The sequence below is a fragment of the Garra rufa genome, chromosome 10 (assembly GCF_049309525.1).
Source record: "Garra rufa chromosome 10, GarRuf1.0, whole genome shotgun sequence".
In the NCBI taxonomy this organism is placed as follows: Eukaryota; Metazoa; Chordata; class Actinopteri; order Cypriniformes; family Cyprinidae; genus Garra; species Garra rufa.
The window spans coordinates 28,602,495-28,622,355 of record NC_133370.1 but is presented as its reverse complement, the minus strand read 5'-3'; the positions used below and the strand labels follow the sequence as shown (position 1 = coordinate 28,622,355).

General features: G+C 33.9%; 2 protein-coding genes across 2 annotated transcripts in view; both read right to left on the bottom strand.

Annotated features, from left to right (window-relative positions):
- Window positions 1–10: 10 nt before the first annotated feature.
- Window positions 11–9,730, bottom strand: zbtb47a (zinc finger and BTB domain containing 47a). Its single transcript, XM_073849300.1, has 6 exons — window positions 9,591–9,730; window positions 6,374–7,627; window positions 4,330–4,477; window positions 4,090–4,205; window positions 3,573–3,717; window positions 11–1,748 (listed from the first exon to the last, which is right to left on the bottom strand). The coding sequence occupies exons 1-6, from the start codon at window positions 9,591–9,593 to the stop codon at window positions 1,342–1,344; spliced, it is 2,073 nt and encodes a 690-aa protein (XP_073705401.1). The 5' UTR covers window positions 9,594–9,730; the 3' UTR covers window positions 11–1,341.
- Window positions 9,731–18,296: 8,566 nt separating this feature from the next.
- vipr1a (vasoactive intestinal peptide receptor 1a) overlaps window positions 18,297–19,861 on the bottom strand; it is a 32,442-nt gene continuing 30,877 nt past the window's right edge. Inside the window, exon 11 of the mRNA XM_073849418.1 lies at window positions 18,297–18,964. Within this exon, the coding sequence (XP_073705519.1) occupies window positions 18,773–18,964 (192 nt within the window). The 3' untranslated portion in view covers window positions 18,297–18,772. The remainder of the gene's footprint in view (window positions 18,965–19,861) is intronic.

Sequence of the window (19,861 nt, the reverse complement as noted above, 5' to 3'; positions counted from 1 at the left end):
TTCTGCTCACCAAGCCTGCATTATTTGATTCAAAGTACAGCAAAAACAGCACAGTTTTGAAATATTCTTACTATTTAAAATAACTGTTTTCTATTTAAATGTATTTTGAAATATAATTTATTCCTGTGATCAAAGCTACATTTTCAGCATCATTATTAAAAATTATTCAGCATCATGCTGTTCAAGAAACATTTATTATTATTAATATTAATATTAATAATAATAACAACATTTAAAACTTTTTTTTTCAAGATTATTTGATGAATAGAAAGATACAAAGAACAGCATTTATCTAAAATAAAAAGCTTTTGTAACATCATACACTATACCATTCAAAAGCTTGGAGTCAGTATAATTTTGGGGAAAATAAAAATCTAGAAATAAATACTTTTATTTAGCAAGTATGCTTTAAATTGACCTTAAGTGATGCTAAAGACATTTATATTGTTACAAAAGAATTCTATTTCAGATAAACGCTGTTCTTCTGAACTTTCTATTCATCAAAGAAACCTGAAAAAATTCTACTCAGCTGTTTTCAACATAATAATAATAATAAATGTTTTTGAGCAGCAAATCAGAATATGAGAATGATTTCTGAAGGATCATGTGACTGAAGTAATGATGCTATAAATTCAGCTTTGAAATCACAGAAATAAATTACATTTTAAAATATATTCAAATTGAAAACAGTTATTATAAAATAGTACAAATATTTCAAAATGCTATTGTTTTTGTTGTACTTTGGAACAAATAAATGCAGGTTTGGTGAGCAGAAGAGACTTCTTTAAAAAACAATAAAAATCTTACTGTTCAAAAACTTTTGACTGGTAGTGTAAGAGCTAAATAAATGTTTATAAAACCCCTTATACCAACAAGCAAGAAAAGTGCCAAAAACTGAATTTACTGACTGCACATTTCCACCAACAAGACCTGCGTTACTCACTCATCAAGTCCCAAAATACATACATATATATCACCCTAAACACAAATAGTGCTTATTGACAAACTCTGACATAAAATAAAGCATCTAAACCAATCAAAAGTATCCAAAAGCTATATAAACCGAATATGTTTTTGTCTATTTATTATTCAGTTAATATACTGTACATAAAAGCATATATATGTCTTACATTTAGTGTTCTACATCTTGGTAATACTTTAGTATCTTACTTAATACTTTTTGCCTAACTAGGGATTATCAACGTGTGATATGGGAACAGAAGGAATATCAGAATGAGTATCAGAGAATATATGACATGAAAACAAATGAAATCTCACACTCTGCTACATAAAAAGTATCTCTGCCTCGCAAAGAAACAATATTATAATACAGAGCAGTAGTTACAGGTTCCTAGAGTCTGTCCTTCCAGCGGAGTAGAGCGGCGTAAGGGAACGAAGCTGGGAATGTGAAGGACCCCCGTCCACCGAGTGAAGCATAGATGATGGAAAAGAGACTACGCCATGCAGATGTGGGCTGATATCCCTCAGCATTTCCATCCCGACTGGTAGTTCTTGGTTTGCAGCTGATTCTGTTTGATTGGTTATAGCAGAGGAGTCCATAAGTGGAGGGTTTCTGACCTGGGAACACTTTTCTCTGTGAGCTTTCAGCATGTTGGAGAAGCGGAATCGCTGGCCGCAGGCTTCACAGGGGTAAGGCTTCTCTCCCGTGTGTGTACGCCGGTGCCGCTTCATATTGGGACGACTCGTGAAGCTCTTCCCACAGATCTCACATATATATGGTTTCTCTCCTAGGGAAAAGAAAACAGCAGACCTCTTAGACAGACTGTATATGAGGGACATCCTACAGAATGGAGTTGGAGTTGGAAACATCTTGAAAAAAAAATCTTTTTCCACTAATTTGGTCTGTCTGCAAATTGTATAATATCCAAGGTACACATTTCTAGTAACTGTGCAGTTAATTCTCATATTGTATTTTCAGGAAGTTTTGTAATATTCGTCCTCTTTCCAAATTTGCCACTATTGAAACACAGTTAGTATATAATTTACTTAGAAGGGTTATATTGACCTATTTAGGTTTTGCTTACATCTACTTTGTAAATATATTTTTTGCTGTTTAATATATTTTTTTCAGCGGCAAATCAACAACAATTACAATTTTAACAATATTTCGAGAGTGATTTTTGAGATTTCTTATATTTTGTATCCAACTTTTCTCTGTAAAAGGCATAGTTGTTCATACTGATATCAAAGTTAAGATTCATTATTTTGAATACAAATTTAACCAAAAACTCATAACATCATAACAATCATAACATCCCAGTTGATAATTCAGTATGCTTTATTTTTGACAAAACATCTGATGTTTCGGTCGTGACAGTAAAGTGTTGGTAGCGACCGCATTACATTACACAACGTTAACCCACATACTAAAACATACTAAAATACTAAAAAAATTCATAACTGGACTAAAATTGTTTATTTCCCCCAAATAAAGGATTATGTGTTCCTTTTTCATCGAAATGACATGTTTTGGTTGTGACTTTTATGGTATGAACAATTTTAGATACTTTTGAACCTAGCTCAAAGATGCTAATTAGCACATGGTTAGCTAATGCAATTCTGAACAGTTGTAAACACATAAAAACTAAATGTTATGGGAAAACACCCAAAAAAAAACAATGTCACTACCAAAACTTCACCAAATGTTTTGGTCCTGACAGTTTCGGTCGCGACCATTTTAGATGCTTTTAAACCTAGCTCAAAGATGCTAATCAGCACTTGTTAACTAGCACAGTTCTAAACAGCTATACACACATAAAAACTACATTTTATGAAAAAACACCCAAAAAACAATGTCACTACCGAAACTTCGCCAAATATTTTGGTCGTGACTGTTTTGGTACTGACAATTTTAGATGCTTTTGAACCTAGCTCAAAGATGCTAACCAGCACATGGTTAGCTAGCACAGTTCTGAACAGCTGTACACACATACAAACAAAATGTTATGGAATAACATCCAAAAAAGTGCTTAATTGGTAGTGTTTAATAGTGACAATCCTTAAATGTAAACACAGATTTTCCGATGTTTTAAAACATTTACCTCAAAATGATAGCTTACCATGTTCCTATGAGAGAGAGGGACATAAATACGTTCTGACCATAGTTAAAATCAGTCTCAGCCAATGAACTAATACATACAGTGTTTCGGTAGTGACATGAAAATGTGGGAAACATTTTTTTACATAAAGATGATCTATGATTTACGAAAAAAATTTATAATTATTTTTTTTTAAATTCACTTTTTTTTTTAAATCTAAAAGATTTTTAAAAACAACAACAGAATAAAATTCTAAAATTATTTTTAGAAGTAGAAATTTAGCGGTTAGGGTTCAGGACAGCCACCTCCCAACTGCAAGTACCCACTAAATGATGATTTTATATAAATTAAGCTTACTAATATTTTAAATATTATTGTGGGTTTCAATCAATAATAGAAGGATCTTAGTAAACATCTAAGATTGAAAAACTTAAATGTTTTTAAATATGTTTTTTGGTTGTGGGACAGCAGTTTGCACCAGTTCTGTTGAATGGCCCATATAGGATTTCTCACCTGTGTGTGTCTTCATGTGTTCATCAAAATACTGTTTCATATTGAAGTCCTTCCCACACCATTGACACATGAACTGCTTGTGTCCGATGTGGATGCTCATGTGAGAGCGCAGTTGGTACTTATACTGAAATCGCTCACTGCAAACCTAAAGGACAAGACATGGGCAAATTTCAAACCTGGCCAGGAAATAATAACAAAAATTATGAAACAAAATATTCTGGTCCTGGATGCTTATTGGTCAATTCAACTGTGCTAAAATATGCAATGAAAAAACATATTTTCAAGTATCAAGATTTTCTGATTCAAACTTTTTTAAATATGTCATATTCACAATATACTGCACAAAAACCAGGATTGCATTGACCTGCCAGCAACCCACCAAAATACAATAAATAATTTTGTATTAACTATATTTTTATTAAATAATTGTAATAAATGTTAATGTACCTTTTATGTATTTTTATTGTGAAGCAAAAATTTAAATAGTCACAGCTTCTCCTGCTTAATTTGATCGTACCTCACATTGGAAAGGCTTTTCTCCTGAATGTTGGAGAGAGTGGACCTTCAGTGACATGCTCCTTTTAAAAGACTTGCCACATGTCTCACAGGTAAATGGCATCTCTTTTGTGTGGGCTGAGGATGTGTACAACAAGTAAAAGATTAGTCAGATGGTAAAAGTTGAATGTTTAAAGTATGAAAGACAGTCAGAGACCATCAGTAAAGGTTTGAGAGAGAAAATGGCAGCAGCACAACTCACCGACCATGTGCTTGCGTACATGAGCCATTGTGTAGAATTTCTTCTCACAGATCTCACAAGTGTACTTCTTCTCAGCATAGCCATGGACAATCTTATTGTGTTCATGGAGCGACCACAGCTTCCTGAAAGCTTTTCCACATGCTAGACACTACAAAATGAGACAAGGCCAGTTAAAAACAGTTTTTCTAATATTAAGTAGCAGTAAAGTCATTACATTTCATATAAATTTCAGATTTTTTTTTTATTATATATTTAAGAAATAATAAAAAGTCAATACTGTCAACTACTTTTCCCATCATGATTACATGATAATATTTTTGATAATAATAATAAAGATTTTTTTTATGTTACTGTTTGTCCTAAAACCAAAGAAAAAAAGTCCCCAAAAAATATTGATATATAACAAATATGATAAATTCTTAATTCATAATATAAATAAAATATATATTATATATATATATTATATATTTAAAATAAATATAAAATATATAAAAAATATTGAATTAAGAATTTCTCTCTCTCTCTCTCTCTCTCTCTCTCTCTCTCTATATATATATATATATATATTTGATAAATTCTTAATTAAATATTCTTATATATTTTATATTTATTTAAAATATATATATATTTTTGATGAAATATTAATTATATAAATAAACTATCTAAAAAATCTAATATATATATAAATAAATATAAAATGTTTTTTAATATAATTTTGAAGGAATACATATATATACACACACACACTGTATGAACAAATACGATAAATTCCTAATTCATAATGTAAATAAAATATATAAGAATATTTAAAATAAAACACAATAAAAATTAAAATAATAGGAAAATGTTTATTTTAAAATATAATTGTGAAGGAAACAATGTATACATAAACAAATCAAATTCTTAATTCATAATATAAATAAAAAATATATAAAAATATCTAAAATATTTACAATATGTTTTTAATATAATTTTGAATGAATTTATATGATACACTCTTAATTTGTTATAGAAATAAAATATATTAAAATATGTATTTTAATTTAAAAATATAAATAAATCTACAAATATAAGTGGTTTTAACTTAATATTTAATTCTTAACATTAATAAAATATATTAAAATATTACAAATAAATACAATAAAAAAACGTAAATATAAAAATGTTTTTAACACAAATTTGAAGGAAAACATGTATACATAAACTGATCAAATTAATTCTTAATTCATAATATGAATAAAATATATAAAAATATTGCAAATATATACAATAAAATTTTTAAATATAAATAAATATAAAAATATAAAAACGGTTTTAATATAATTTTGAAGGAATATATGATAAATCCTTAATTCATAATAGAAATAAAATATATTAAAATATTTAAAATAAACAATAAAAATTTTTTAAATTTTAAAATGTTTTAATATAATTGTGAAGGAAAAAATGTATGTAAACAAATTAAATAAATTCTTAATTCATAATATAAATAAAACATTAAAATATCAAAAATATATACAATAAAAATATAGATAAATATAAAAATGTTTTAATATAATTTTAAAGGAATATTTATATGTATAAATTCTTAATTCGTAATATAAATAAAACAAAAAAATCTAAAATATACACAAATATAAAAATGTTTTCTAATATAAGTGTAAAGGAATGTGTATATATATATAAATAAGCAGATATGATAAATACGTAATTCATAATATAAATAAAACATAAAAAATATCTAATATTGATATATGCATTAAAAATAAACACTATAAATATAAAAACTAAAATGTATTTGGAAATGTCTTGTTGTACCACATGACTTCAATCCGACATCTTAAAATATTTTTGGATTTGGAAGTTTTTGAACTATAAATAAGCATTTTTTCCCTAAAAAAATAATCATTTAAAAAAGTACTTTCTTCTTCACGATATCAAAACAGATGTATCACTCTGACATAATTGACTTTGTGCCCTGCCACAATAATATAGAAGTGAAACACATCAATGAATATATCCATTCCAGAGAAAAAAAGCCTACCTGTATGTTCTTCTCACAGTCGGTCTGCTGATGCAGCAGTAGCTCGCTCTCCATTAGGAAGCGCTTTCCACACTTGTCACAGATATGCATGCGGTTATGTGTCACGTTCATGTGTTTCTCTAGGTACCAGCGGTTGTTAAATGTCTTGGGGCACCTCACACAGGTAAAGCTCTGAAACTTCAAGCCATCCTGGTCCAGATGCTCCTCACTGTTCCCACCATGAGCCGTCTCTTGCCTCTCTCTCGCACTGTTTCTCTTGGAGACCATCGCGGCAGCATCAGCGGAGGCCCGGGTTTGTCGTACTGTTCTTTCCGACATGAATGCAGGTAATGCATGCTCACTTTCCTCCTCACTGGTGCCTTCAAGTCTCACATCATCATCCTCACTTAGCTCATCTTCCTCCTCATCCAAAGCCACGTCGTCTCTTGATTCCTCAACAGTCTCATCGCTCCTCCTTCCTTTGCCAGAAAGCTGTTGTCCTGAGGGCGACTGAGCTGCTCCACTTCCCTCTAAACCTTTAGACACATTAAGTGTTTGGTTGTTCAAGTTGAGCTCTACAATAATTTGCTCTCTATTAAAAGCATCAAGATCCTCAGGATCCTTCAGGTTGTCAGTTTCCCTCCCTTCTACTTTACAACCGCCTACTTGCACTTGACACCCATCGCCAACCTGAACAGCATATGGGTTTGCATCACCTTTCCCTCCGTAGATTCTGGCACAGGTGGGATCCTTCTCTTGCTTGATCTCCATGTGAAAGTTGGAGTTCACTGAGTTGCTCCAGCTCTGAGCGCTGACTTCCTGTTTGGCTTGGTCCACGCTGGGACTGGTTTCCAGCGAGCCTCTATTAATGAGCTCATTGCAGGAAGCGGCGATGTTGCTCATCTGGAGCACCGTGGCTGCTTTGAGCACGTCTTGGGCATTGCAGCTGGAGACGAGCAGCTTGGAAGTGTAGATGAAGTTGAGGATCTGCTGCAGGCCTTGGGGCTTAAGGGTCTCCAGAGAGAGTTCCACGCGCCGCAGCTCCTTACTTGACGCAAACAGAGAGTGGAAGAAGGGGCTGTAGGCTGCTAGGACACCCTTGTGGGCCTGGAAAGAAGTCTGGTGGTGCAGGAGGACGATGTCTACGTCACATAGGTCTGGCTGGAACAGACGCTGCTTGTTTAGTCTGTCCATTAAAAAGGTGCAGTGAAGGGCCACATCCTCAACGAGGGAGAACTCTACAGATGGATGCTCCGCAGTTTTCTCCACTATGAGCTACAACAGAACATCAGATTGAATTGAGATACATATTGGCGGTACTGAAAGTAAACAATGCCACTGAACCGAACGAAACTCATTTAGCAGATTATTGCTGCTGAAAATGGTCAATAGGCTTCATGCCCAACAGGCTTCCGTTTTCTGCTAAACAGGTCTCGTTGCTTCCGGTTCACGCGTTTTGCATATCCCTCTTTAAATATGAACATGATTTACTCAAGATTCATTCAAAGTAGACACTAAAAATGATCATAACCAATGTCCATCACATATGTGGATTGATATATAAAAGTTTAAAATTTTTATTCTTTTCACTAACATTTATATATAAATATCGAATGAAACGTCCACAATAAACAGCTGGCTTGTTTAACTGATTACCTTAAAAGTCCGTCGATATCGCCATTATTTATTACGGCTATTAACACGTTCTCCGACAAGCGGAAGCAATGAGACCTGTTTTCCGGGGTTGGTCATGTGACGTTCGGCATAAAGCCTATTATTGTCATTTATTGGGCTGCACTAATCGGTCAGACCTATAGACTGCCAAAGGTTATAACAAACCGAGGAGCAGAGTGCAAAAACTGTCTGAGGAACAAAAGGCGTTTGTGTTTGGCCAAACTGAACCAGGATTTCCAGAACAAGAATCTTGACAACATTTGTGTTTGTTCTTATTATTTCTGGTCAGGTAGGTGAAATATTAGGCTAATATCTTAATTAATACTGCTCGTTCGTATATTTACCCCCTTACCACTTTAGTTTGTCAAAATATTGTGCCCTTTCCTGCTTACTAAGTCCTTTTCTATATGGTTTAGCAGCTTCCACATATTTATTACGTGGTTTAGACAGCATAAATTAGCAGAACAACTTATTCAGTAGTACATTAACCGTGCAATCCATGCCGTTGTTTACATCCGAGTATCGAAGTACTGGACAGCAAAATGCTCATTGTTTTTTGACTCATTTTATCTGTTTAAAAATAATAATAATAATAAAAAAAACGTAATAATTATGCACACCTGAATAAAATGAGTTTTCACTTCCAGCTTATGGGCAAATACATATTAATTATAAATGATTAAATACACAATTAATAGTAGTTATTAAGGTTGATGATGGTTGGAAAAACAAAATATGGCCAGAACATCAACTTGCATAAGAATAACAATGCACACACTCTATACAGACAAGCAAACATATCTGAAGATACCTGAAATATTCTATTTTCTACATATTATTATTGTTTATTTTAAACATATTTATTAAATAAAACATTCTCTTTTATTTCTTTGATAGTGTCAAGTTTGATATTTTTATTTTGTTTAATTATATTATTTCACGTCCTAATTCTGACAGATATATCAACAAACAACAATTCTCATTCAAGTTACAGTATTCTCCAAAGTCATGAACTGGGATAGGTAAAATATGTAAAAATAGTACGTTTCCTTCAGGGGTGCAACAGTTTGTCAATGGGGAAGTACCCTCAAACAGACATCTTTGTACCTTCTGTACCCCTAAAGGATTCATAATAGTACCATAAAAGTACATTTTACTACCTTAAGGGTACATATTACTATTAATAAGTACAGGTAATACACACCTTTTAAGGGTGAAGAAAGTATAAAGGTGTCCCTTTGAGGGAACTGCCTCAGTGTCAAGTTGTACCCCTAAAGGTGCAAATTTTGCACATTTTTGTCAAAGTGTAGTTTATTTTGTTAAGGTTTGTATTGAAATTCGAACAGATATTTCGATAATAAAATTCATCACATCAGCATCTTATCAAAAAGTAGCAGAAAGTTGTTGAAGCTCTCGACAGATGTGAAAGCTGCATAAAATCAGCACATCTGTATGACATGCACATCATCATTCAGATGTGACTGATGTCTGTCAGATTGCACAGGCCGAGTAAACATTCAGAAATATGCAGGTAACAAAAACAATCAGAGAAGGCTCTTACTACCATGGTGATTCAGTGGTCTCTGCTTCGAAGGAGTACCGTCTCCCCTCCTTAGCATTTCAGAGCTTCGTTTTCATGAAAATAGCTGTCATTTATATCCACACTGCGCTCTTGTGTTTAGACATCTGTCCTTTTTCGCCATGTCCGCCTGCAGAAGGGCTCGCACTCTCGGCCAGGGGAGTGATGATGATTGGAGGTCGAAAATCATATGGGTCGTTTTGTCTGGAGCTTTAAAGCGACAGGGACGTGATTAAACGAGGGGAAACCACAATCCGCGGCTTTCGAAGCGAAATTATGGTGACAAATGGCAGAATAATCGCTTAGGTAGAACACATTTTTGGATGGATTCAAACCGTCTCCTTGAGCACCTGGCGCCCGCTGCGCAGTCAGAGCCCATAGCAGCGGGGTCAGCGAGTCCACAGCGGAGTGAACCGGTTCACCGCAGACAACGCGGAACGCTCCGGCCACGCGGTGTCGCTAGAACACAGCTTTTATCCACGGTATAGCTCTGCCTCTGCCTGAGATGTTTCATTGATTTTTTTCCCCGCCACAATTTATTACATCTGTAAAAGAATGATACTTTTCAAGTTTTGAAATTGCTATTTGATATTTGACGTCCTACTCTTAAAATATTTTATTAACCGACTTAAAAGGTCGTGCAAAAATGTTTTGTGAGGGAAAAACGTAATAAATCCTTTTGTTATGATCTCGGGTTTGCTGTCAGTGTAACTGTTAGTTGGCCTAGGTCCCTCCAGATCATTAAAATCTAGTTTATTATACCAAAAGGCAAAAGTGTTTATCAGAGTCAGAGTTTTTCCAAGACTTTGTGCGCATAGGCCATCAAAAATGACATAAAGGCCACAGAAATGTTAAATATGGCTGATAAAATTATGTGTTATGTCTTATTAGGAGCTAATATTTAGTTTTTAGGCTTATGTAGCTCTGCAGAGGTTGGTGTGCTGAGCGTATACTTAACCCTTGTGCGTTCAAAAAAAAAAAAAAAAGTTAAACATAGGTGCAAAATGGACAAAAATGTCCATGTCCAAAAATATGATTTATTAATATTTTTTTCCCCTTTCACTGATGTCGATTTTTTAACCAGCATCTGTTCTATCCATACCAAACATTCACTAATTTTCAGAATTGTAACTCTTTAAATGCTGGTTTGTGCAAAAATGCCACAGGTGGTTTTTTATGAAAAAAAAAAATGAAAACTAGTAGTTAATTTCCATATACTACATACTAAGCTGAATTTTTTTCTTTGCTTATTAGATTATTGGGAGTGTCAGTGAAGAACAACAACATTAATTTTGAGACATTTATATTTGTTATGTAGTGTTAGATTTAAAAAAATAATTCATGTATATGCCAAATTTAAAATCTAGTAAAAAAAATTAAAGATTTAAAATTTGAAGCCTTGCCAACAGAATTAATGCCTATTAGCAAATATTACATCATTTTATAGTCAAATGGCCCTGGGTTAAAAAACTGTAGTTTTAATGGGTTTCAATGTGGACATTTTTGTCCTTAAGGTCCTTAGTGTGAGTATTTTTTGTATGGAGGGTATATTGATTTTTTGAAGGAAATGAGGATGAAATATTAACATTTCAATAAAAATAAACACCTGAGCCAAAATGTATGCAGCTGGCATTAACACAGGCACACTTATAACAAAAAACTAAACTGAAATGGACAAAAATGTCCGTAAGGTCGCACAAGGGTTAAGTTAATGTATAGATAGATAGATATAGACGGGAGAGAAGGAAATGTTGAATTAAGTCATTATTTTCCTTTGTGCACAAAAAGTATTCTTATAACTTCATATAATTACAGTTGAACCACTGATGTCACACTGACTATTTTAACAATGTCCTTACTACCTTTCTGGGCCTTGAACGTAATAGTTGTGTTGCTGTCTATGCAGGGTCAGAAAGCTCTCGGATTTGATCGAAAATATCTTAAATAGTATTCTGAAGATGAACGAAAGTCTTACAGATTTGGAACAATTTGAGGGTGAGTAATTAATGAAAACATTTTCATTTTTGGATTAACTATCTCTTAACTTTTAAGGGTTTTGATGAGGAAGAAATAATAATCAGATTGAAAACACTGAGTATAAAACACTTTTGTAAAGTTGAAACAACATCAAAATTTGCTCTGACAGTAATGCAGAATCATTGGACACTAATAAAGTCCTCAGCAACATGGTATAAGAGGAAGGTTGTAAATCTTACAGTCATGTTTGAGTTCATGAGTAAACTAATGAAAGTCACAAATTAACATAAATCACAGGGTCTATAAAACCTGTGTCAGTAAAGGGCATCTAATAATAAGCCTCTCAAGCAAAGATGTTTATGGTTGCAATAATGAGTTACAGTAATTTAATTTATAATATACCATATGTGACCCTGGACCACAAAACCAGTCATAGAGGTCAGTTTTTTGAATAAATAAGCTTTCTGCTGATGTATGGTTTGTTAGGATAGGACAATATATAGATACAACTATGTGAAAAAACTGGAATCTGAGAGTGCAAAAAAAATCTAAATCTCTAAATCTAATCTAAATATTGAGAAAATCGCCTTTAAAGTTGTCCAAATGAAGTTCTTAGCAATGCATATTACAAATCAAAAATTAAGTTTTGAACTATTTACAGTATATCTTCACGGAACATGATCTTTACTTAATATCCTAATGATTTTTGGCATAAAAGAAAAATCAATCATTTTGACCGATACAACTGCTACATGTGCTATACTTAAAGCTGGTTTTGTGGTTTTGGGTCATATATAGTGTTTTGACATAATTTCCATGCATGCATGCTTATATAATTAATGTTCATATCATCCTAATTAACATGCTGTGATTCTAGGCTTAGTTTCCAGCGCTCCCCCAATGGGAGTCATTTTCTTCATTTCAATGAAATCCCCAGGAGACACTGCCTCCTGTTGGCTCATCTGCTCACATCTATAAACATCATTTTATTTATGTGTTGGAAATCTCACTGTAATTTTAAACCACGTTTGACCATGCTGAGTTTGGCTAATCTGTCTGCTGTGAAATCAGCATGCTCACTGGTATTCAGACACTGAAAATGATAGGAGAGGAGTAACAAGGAGAGATGAAGAGAGAGAGAGTTAGGAGAATAATTTAACAAGGGATTTGATAGACAAATAAATCATAGATGTGTTTAGATGGGAGGTAAACAAAAATGATATCTTCTTCACCTTTCACTGGGATTGGTTTTTCTTACTCCATCATTCTTGAGAAAGATTTGATTGTCATCCTAATAGTGATGTCTCTGTTTTTTGAACTTCATGAGAAATCTGTGAAAACACAATATATGAAAACAAAAGCAGCTGCTATTGTGGTTGAATTAATGCCAGAATTAATCAAATGTGTTCAGTTTTTACAGAGAGCCATGTGTATGTGCTTGCAGTGGTGTTCTGAAATTCTGTTTATTATTATTATTATTAAATGTAAAATCATCTCTCAGTCACATTTTCCTGGTTGCATTTATTCGATTTTAAGTACAGCAAAAACAGATTTTTTTTAACAATATTTTTACTATTTAAAATAACTGTTTTCTATTTTTAATATATCTGTTAAAATGTAATTTATTCTTGATTTCTTAATTTTTAGCATCATTACTCCAGTCACATGATCCTTCAGAAATCATTCTAATATTCTGATTTGCTGCTCAAAAACATTTATTATTATTATTATGTTGAAAACAGCTGAGTACAATTTTTTTCAGGTTTCTTTGATGAATAGAAAGTTCAGAAGAACAGTATTTATCAGAAATAGAAATCTTTTGTCTTTATCATCACTATGATTAATTTAAAGCATCCTTAAAAAAAAAGTATTAATTTCTATAAATTCTTTCCGAAAGAAAAGAAAGGAAAAGAAAATACTGACTCCAAGCTTTTGAATGGTATAGTGTATAATGTTACAAAAGCTTTTTATTTCAGATAAATGCTGATCTTTGGATCTTTCTCACCAAAGAATCCTGAAAAAAATGTACTCAACTGTTTTAAATTTTGATAATAATAATAATAATAATAATAATAATAATAATATAAAATGTTTCTTGAACAGCAAATCAGCAGATTAGAATGATTCCTGTAGGATCATATGACACTGAAGACTGTAATGCTGAAGTAATAATGCTGAAAATTTAGCTTTAAACAAAGGAATAAATTGCATTTTAAAATATGTTCAAATAGATGTTATTTTAATAATTTTAATTTTATAGTCAAAATATTTCAAAATTGTACTGTTTTTGCTGTACTTTGAATCAAATAAATGCAGGATTGAGGAGACATTTAAAAAAATCAATAACCTTGCTGTTCAAAAACTTTTGACTGGTAGTGAATATTGTGTTTACATTTACAATGTAATTAACACTATACTATTTATTAAAACCAAGTACAAATCAGTTCAGTGTTTTAAAGCATTTAAATTTATTCCAAAATAATAACTCAAGCCAGTAACAATTTAAACAACTTATTTTATTTAAATAATTATTTTTATTTATGAACTGATGTTCAGCTGTTCTTTTTAATACTAAACATATTTTCAAATCATCAGTCATCAGCTCGGTAAACACTGGTCACAGATGTAGAGATGTAGGGTACAACGGGGCTAAAGCACACCCTAAGAAAAAATGTGCTTTTTACTGTGGCCAAAGTGTAGGACTGCAGAAAAAAATATATATTTGTATTGAACATTATTGAAGCAACAGATTTTGTGTGAAAATAAATCATACCAGTTGTTTATTTTTTATAATGATATAAATACTGTTCAGTTTTTTGTAGACTTGTAGTCAAGACCGCCTAAACCGAGACCAAGACACTACCAAGACCAAGTCGAGACCAGACCGGAGAAAAAAAACAGACTAGTGTTGAAGCTATGCAATAACTTGTATGAACACTAGCATAGTAGGGTTTAGCCACAGTTTACATTCAATACATATTAGACGGTATTACTTCAACTACAGGCAGACCATGTCATGTGTGTGACTGAGCTCACTGTAAATGTTTTTTCAGACTGGGTGAGATCAACTATGTGTAGCAATTGTATGACGGCTGTTACTACACTATTAGAGGATTGAGACTCCCTTAACTTTTGTATACTGTTGATGAGGACTGACATTACTGGTACTGACTGGTTCACCTGACAAAACATCAAACACCCCCAACACCATCTTGCTCCTCCAACAACTGTCTGAGAAATATGCTCCCAAAATTTAATCTGCACGACCTCAAATTATATTTGGGAGCATTTGTGCAAGTGCGAGTAATTGTTGTGGTGCGACTTACTTTCATTTCTTTACAAAACTTTGGCTAGCCTAACTACTGCACAGATTGTTGAGAGCTGATGCAGTGACAAGTTCACCGTTCTCTCCTTTGTGGACAATTAGAAGGTCTCCACAATCTGATTTTGAAGAAATATATTGAGCTACAGCGTACATTCTGTCAGATACAATTCTGCCGCCTCCGTCTCAATATACTGTACATCGCCGCATAAATTCACATCAGATGATAACTCAGCGGCAGAGTTCCACTCACGCAGGGGCGTAATTTCCACTCGGGACACTTTTCAAAATCCCGTTGGTGTCCTCCCACTTTCAAATGGTTTTGTTAAAGTAATCTCTTGTATTGTTGAATGCACGCGGGATCAATAAAACGAAACCAAAAGTAAAACTCGCACACGCATTCAAAAGCAATTTTAATACCCCACGTTTAGAGAGCGACTCCCCAATGTGCCCAAATTAGGCTACATAACATATCTAGGCTGTTATTAGTATGTGGGCTATAATAAGCTGTATTGTGTCTATAGCTCTGTATCAGAAAAATTCGGTCATTTGCACTTTGAATATTGAAAGAGTAGCCTACTTTGATCATGCCTGCATTTATTGTCTACACGACTAAGAAAGAAGTGTTGTTTATTTTTTGTTGTTTATACTGATTGTTTAAAAATGCAGTGGTTGCCTCTAAATGGCTTTAACTCTTTATCTTTAACCTCTTTAAATGGCTGTAACTATAATAGAGAAAATGAACCTTGTTCATGTACTCATATTTTCATTCATTCTTGTCCCTTGCTTAAGGCGTAATATAAATATATATAAAAAGGGCTTTCAGAATCAGCCCATTTGCTTGTAAAACATCTGCATTAAGAATCGACCATGAAGAATCAAGATCGGCGCATTACTAAAACGAAATTAGGTGCTCCTAAAAAATTTTTGGTGCTCCTAACTTTTTGAAGTTGGGAGCGCCAGTGCTACCAAGTAAATTAATTTCGAGCCCTGAGATGATATTTAAAAGACCATTTATTTAGTAAAACACCATCTTAAATACAATACTGTAATCAAACACACACACAGCTGCTGGATATGTGCTTGTCTCTTCTTTACGCTCTACGCTACACTAACTGAGGCATAACCATTGACTGTTAATATAGAGGGCATAATGTTATATGGATGGACGAGCGCCAACGGCTGTCGCAAAAAAAAAATACATGCATGTGATTGGTTGCATTTGATTTGAAGGGCGCAAAATATTATTGTTGCATTATCAAACGTTGTGTTGTCGTGGATACCAAAGATTCTAGAGCGTGTAGGTTTTTTTTTTTTTTTGAGCGTGTAGTACTGCTAAATCCCCGACCACTATGACGGTCTGAGACAGCGAGACCTTGGCAAGACCAAGAGGTCCGAGACCAAGACCAAGACCAAAGACCGTCAAGGCCTGTCTCGAGACATACATCACCAGTTTTTTGCACAGACCGATTGTTTTGTCTTAAGACCTCAATGTATCGCCACAAGCCACAGGGTTTAATTTGACCTTGTCTGTGTATTTTTTTTACATTTTTTTTGCTCTTAAAGATTTGGTAACCATTGACTGCCATTATATGACTGACAGACTGCAACAGTTTGAGTTAAAAATCTTTGTGTTCTACTGAAGAAACAAAGTCACCTACATCTTAGATGCCCTAGGGGTAAGCAGATAAACATCAAAGTTTTTAATTTTGGGGTGAACTATCCCTTTAAGATGGACACCCAACATAAAATTTGACATTTATCATCTGAATCTAACAATGTCATGTCAACAAATAAAAAGTCAGCCTTCTGTTAATTATCATGTTAATTATTGCGCCTTTTAGCCCCAACAGCAGGGGTGCTTTTAACCCTAAATACCAAACTTGTACTTATTCTTTCATTATTTAAAAACTGTTGCTTTAAGTATCTCAAACAAAACTGAAAATAAAGAAGAAGGCCTTTTCTTCAAGATATATTCATTTGCTACTTAAATCTACAACATTTTTAAAAACATCAAATATTAGATTAGATTGCGTTGCTGCCAGCGATCGCATAAACCAAAAGTGCACTTATATCGGATGTTTTGGAAAGTGCTACTGCACGTTTTTCTGCCATCTAGTGGTTTAGAGAAAAATAATATCAAAAGAGCCTTTTACTCTGGGGCGCCTTTAATTTCACCAAGCTGACAGCTCACTAAAAGAACCCACAGCAATTTTAAGTTTGATTTTGACTTGAAAAAGTGGTAATATCTAAGTGTGTGAGAGCTGTTTACTTACCTTTTTATTAGTCTTCTCATTAACTCCATTAATTTGTTCATTCAGACTGATTTGCGAACTTGGAACATGCACGAACACAAGAGGCGGGATTTATTGCATGAACCAATCGGAGTTGAACATAATCAGTCATATCCAATCATATCGCTTTAAGGGGTCTGTTAAAACTCAATAGGCTCCGGGGAGGGAAAGAGAAGTGGACTCCCACTGTAACTTTAACTGCTGGTGTGGCTGTTTTACTTCAGAAAAAACGTGATTTATACGCGTTTATGTCATATTTTGTAATATTTGCATTGTTTTCTTTTTGTAACTATGAATTTTTTCTCATCCAGTTTGTTGAGGAGACACTGCCTCCCTTGCCTCCTCCTCAACGTAAATAGATAAACACAAGGCAATTAGTTGTTAAATCCAAAAATTAAAATAAAATGATAGAAAACAAATTGCACATTGAAAATGGTAATGAGTTGTTAAATATAAAATAATACATAATACATAATTTAATAGAAAAATCAATAATTTTCTCTGGCCAGCATTTAAATGCTGTTATATAAAGAGGAAAGTCATACTAAGATCTAATGTAATAAAATTGATCTGTATACTTTCTAAGACAACATCAACAATACACTTAAAAAAAAACAGCAACAACACTCTTACTGACATCTTCCCTTAAATGTACATCTTACTCACACTGAGGTACAAGAACTGTGCATGCAAACATGTGGGAGCATTTTCATTCCGCAACTATGACTAACACTACACATGTACTTATGACAGCTTAAAAGATTTTGGACTAAAAAATCTTTTTAGAGAGTCCAATCTCCTAAAAATGCATCGTTTGCAATTGTTTTTATCTGACAAATGCACATTTACACAATCCATGATGTACGTTTTCATATAGAACTATACAACTACACTATAAAAACATACAGCATGATACACTATACTTCTGTTGCACAAGTTAACATGCTTTTATGGCTCTCGATGAAAAACATTTGTGTTCGTCCACATGTACACAGATATTGTACACAGGATTGTAGCAGAATGTCAGACTATCTAAATCACATTACTTTTTTCCTGGAATAAGGAAGAAGATAAAAATAAAATCTGGTCACTAGAGACCCAAAAGGTCACCGTTCAGCTTTACAGATTATTAAGAGTCTGAGAAATCTCGAGCAGCATAATGAGGGCAGGGAAAACACAACAGACAGATACCAACTCGAATGCTAAAGATTAACGTCTGTGTTGTTGTGCACAAATATCGGGGAATGGATGTGGATCATGATTCAAACAAGTCTTCTTCAGCAACAAAATGAGCTGTGATCGCATCCTGGCAAGTCAGTAGTTTGATGAAACACAGGTAAACATCAAAGAGTCCTTTTTACTTGCATATTTCTACCGTCACCATGGGATTTGAGCCGCACAGTTTCCCTCACGTTCCTACTACTGAGCAGTGAGATGCGCAGTTCCTACAGGAATGATGGCGGAGCAGCAACCTGCGGATGATGGAGGTGGTCCGGGTGACAGCCTTTCTGTGCGTGTAGAGCACAGACACATTGGTTTCTGTTTCTCGTCATAGACAGAGCATCACTCAGCGCTCAGACAGTGGAGAAGTCATCTTGACAGGCAGAAGCGCGGCGCGTGGAGGGGCTGCATTTCGTCATCATGGTGATTTGGGAGCTGAAGTTGAGGCCGTTGCTTGTCATCGAGGGCTGCTGGTACTTGGTGTCAGCTCCCAGAAATCTCTGCATGTGCCACCGTCTCCACTTTCGTTTGATCTCAGATTGAACCTGGAGAGTGTGTGTATACGGTCAATACTCATGATTTTGTTAAAGGTTTTTAAGATCATGAGAAACAAATTTACGTGCTTCCAAACATTTGACTGGCATGAAGATCAAAATTAGAGAACAATCTATAAATACTTGAAATAACTTAGAGGAATCTGTAAATTGTCTTTAATTTTGATCAGAGTTCATTTTCAAATATTACTTTACATTTTTTATACTGTGCTTCAGAATACTGTTACAATGGGAGTCTGAGGACTGAGGTGTGGATCCAAATGCAAGCTTTATTGTACAGATCGTTGTCAGAACAGGCAGGGTCAAACACCGGCAAAACAGGAACATCCAGGGCAAGACAAAAGCGTAATCCAATGAGCAGGCGAGGGTCAAAATCCAAGAGGGCAGTCCAAAGTAACAAATGAAAACAAACAAAGAAACATGGCAAAACTATGACTAAGACTAAGACTTGAAACAGAACCAGGGAATGACTACAAAACTATGAAACTGTGAAACTAGGAAACCAGGGAAATGCTTGGTAGAGTTCGCAGGAGCAAAACAATATTTCGCAGAGTCTGTTTGGCATGGCTTTTCTTAAATGGCTGCCAAACAGGAAATAACCAGCGAAGCAGCAGAGGGAGCAGTAACAGTCAAAGAGGAGCAAGGCGTAACAAATACAATTAATTTATGAAATATTCTTAAAGATCTGCTCTTCTACTCAGGCCTGGCTCCAGAACTATATAACTGAGGGTGCTTCTTAAATTAGTGAGGGTGCTCTAACCTTATATATTTATATTGTGCGATCTCACAAAGATAGGCTACGTTATAAACAATGAAGTTCCAATGAATGTTATGTTCGAATGTTATAATGAGATGATTCGTGTGGAACACAATAACATCACCTCAACA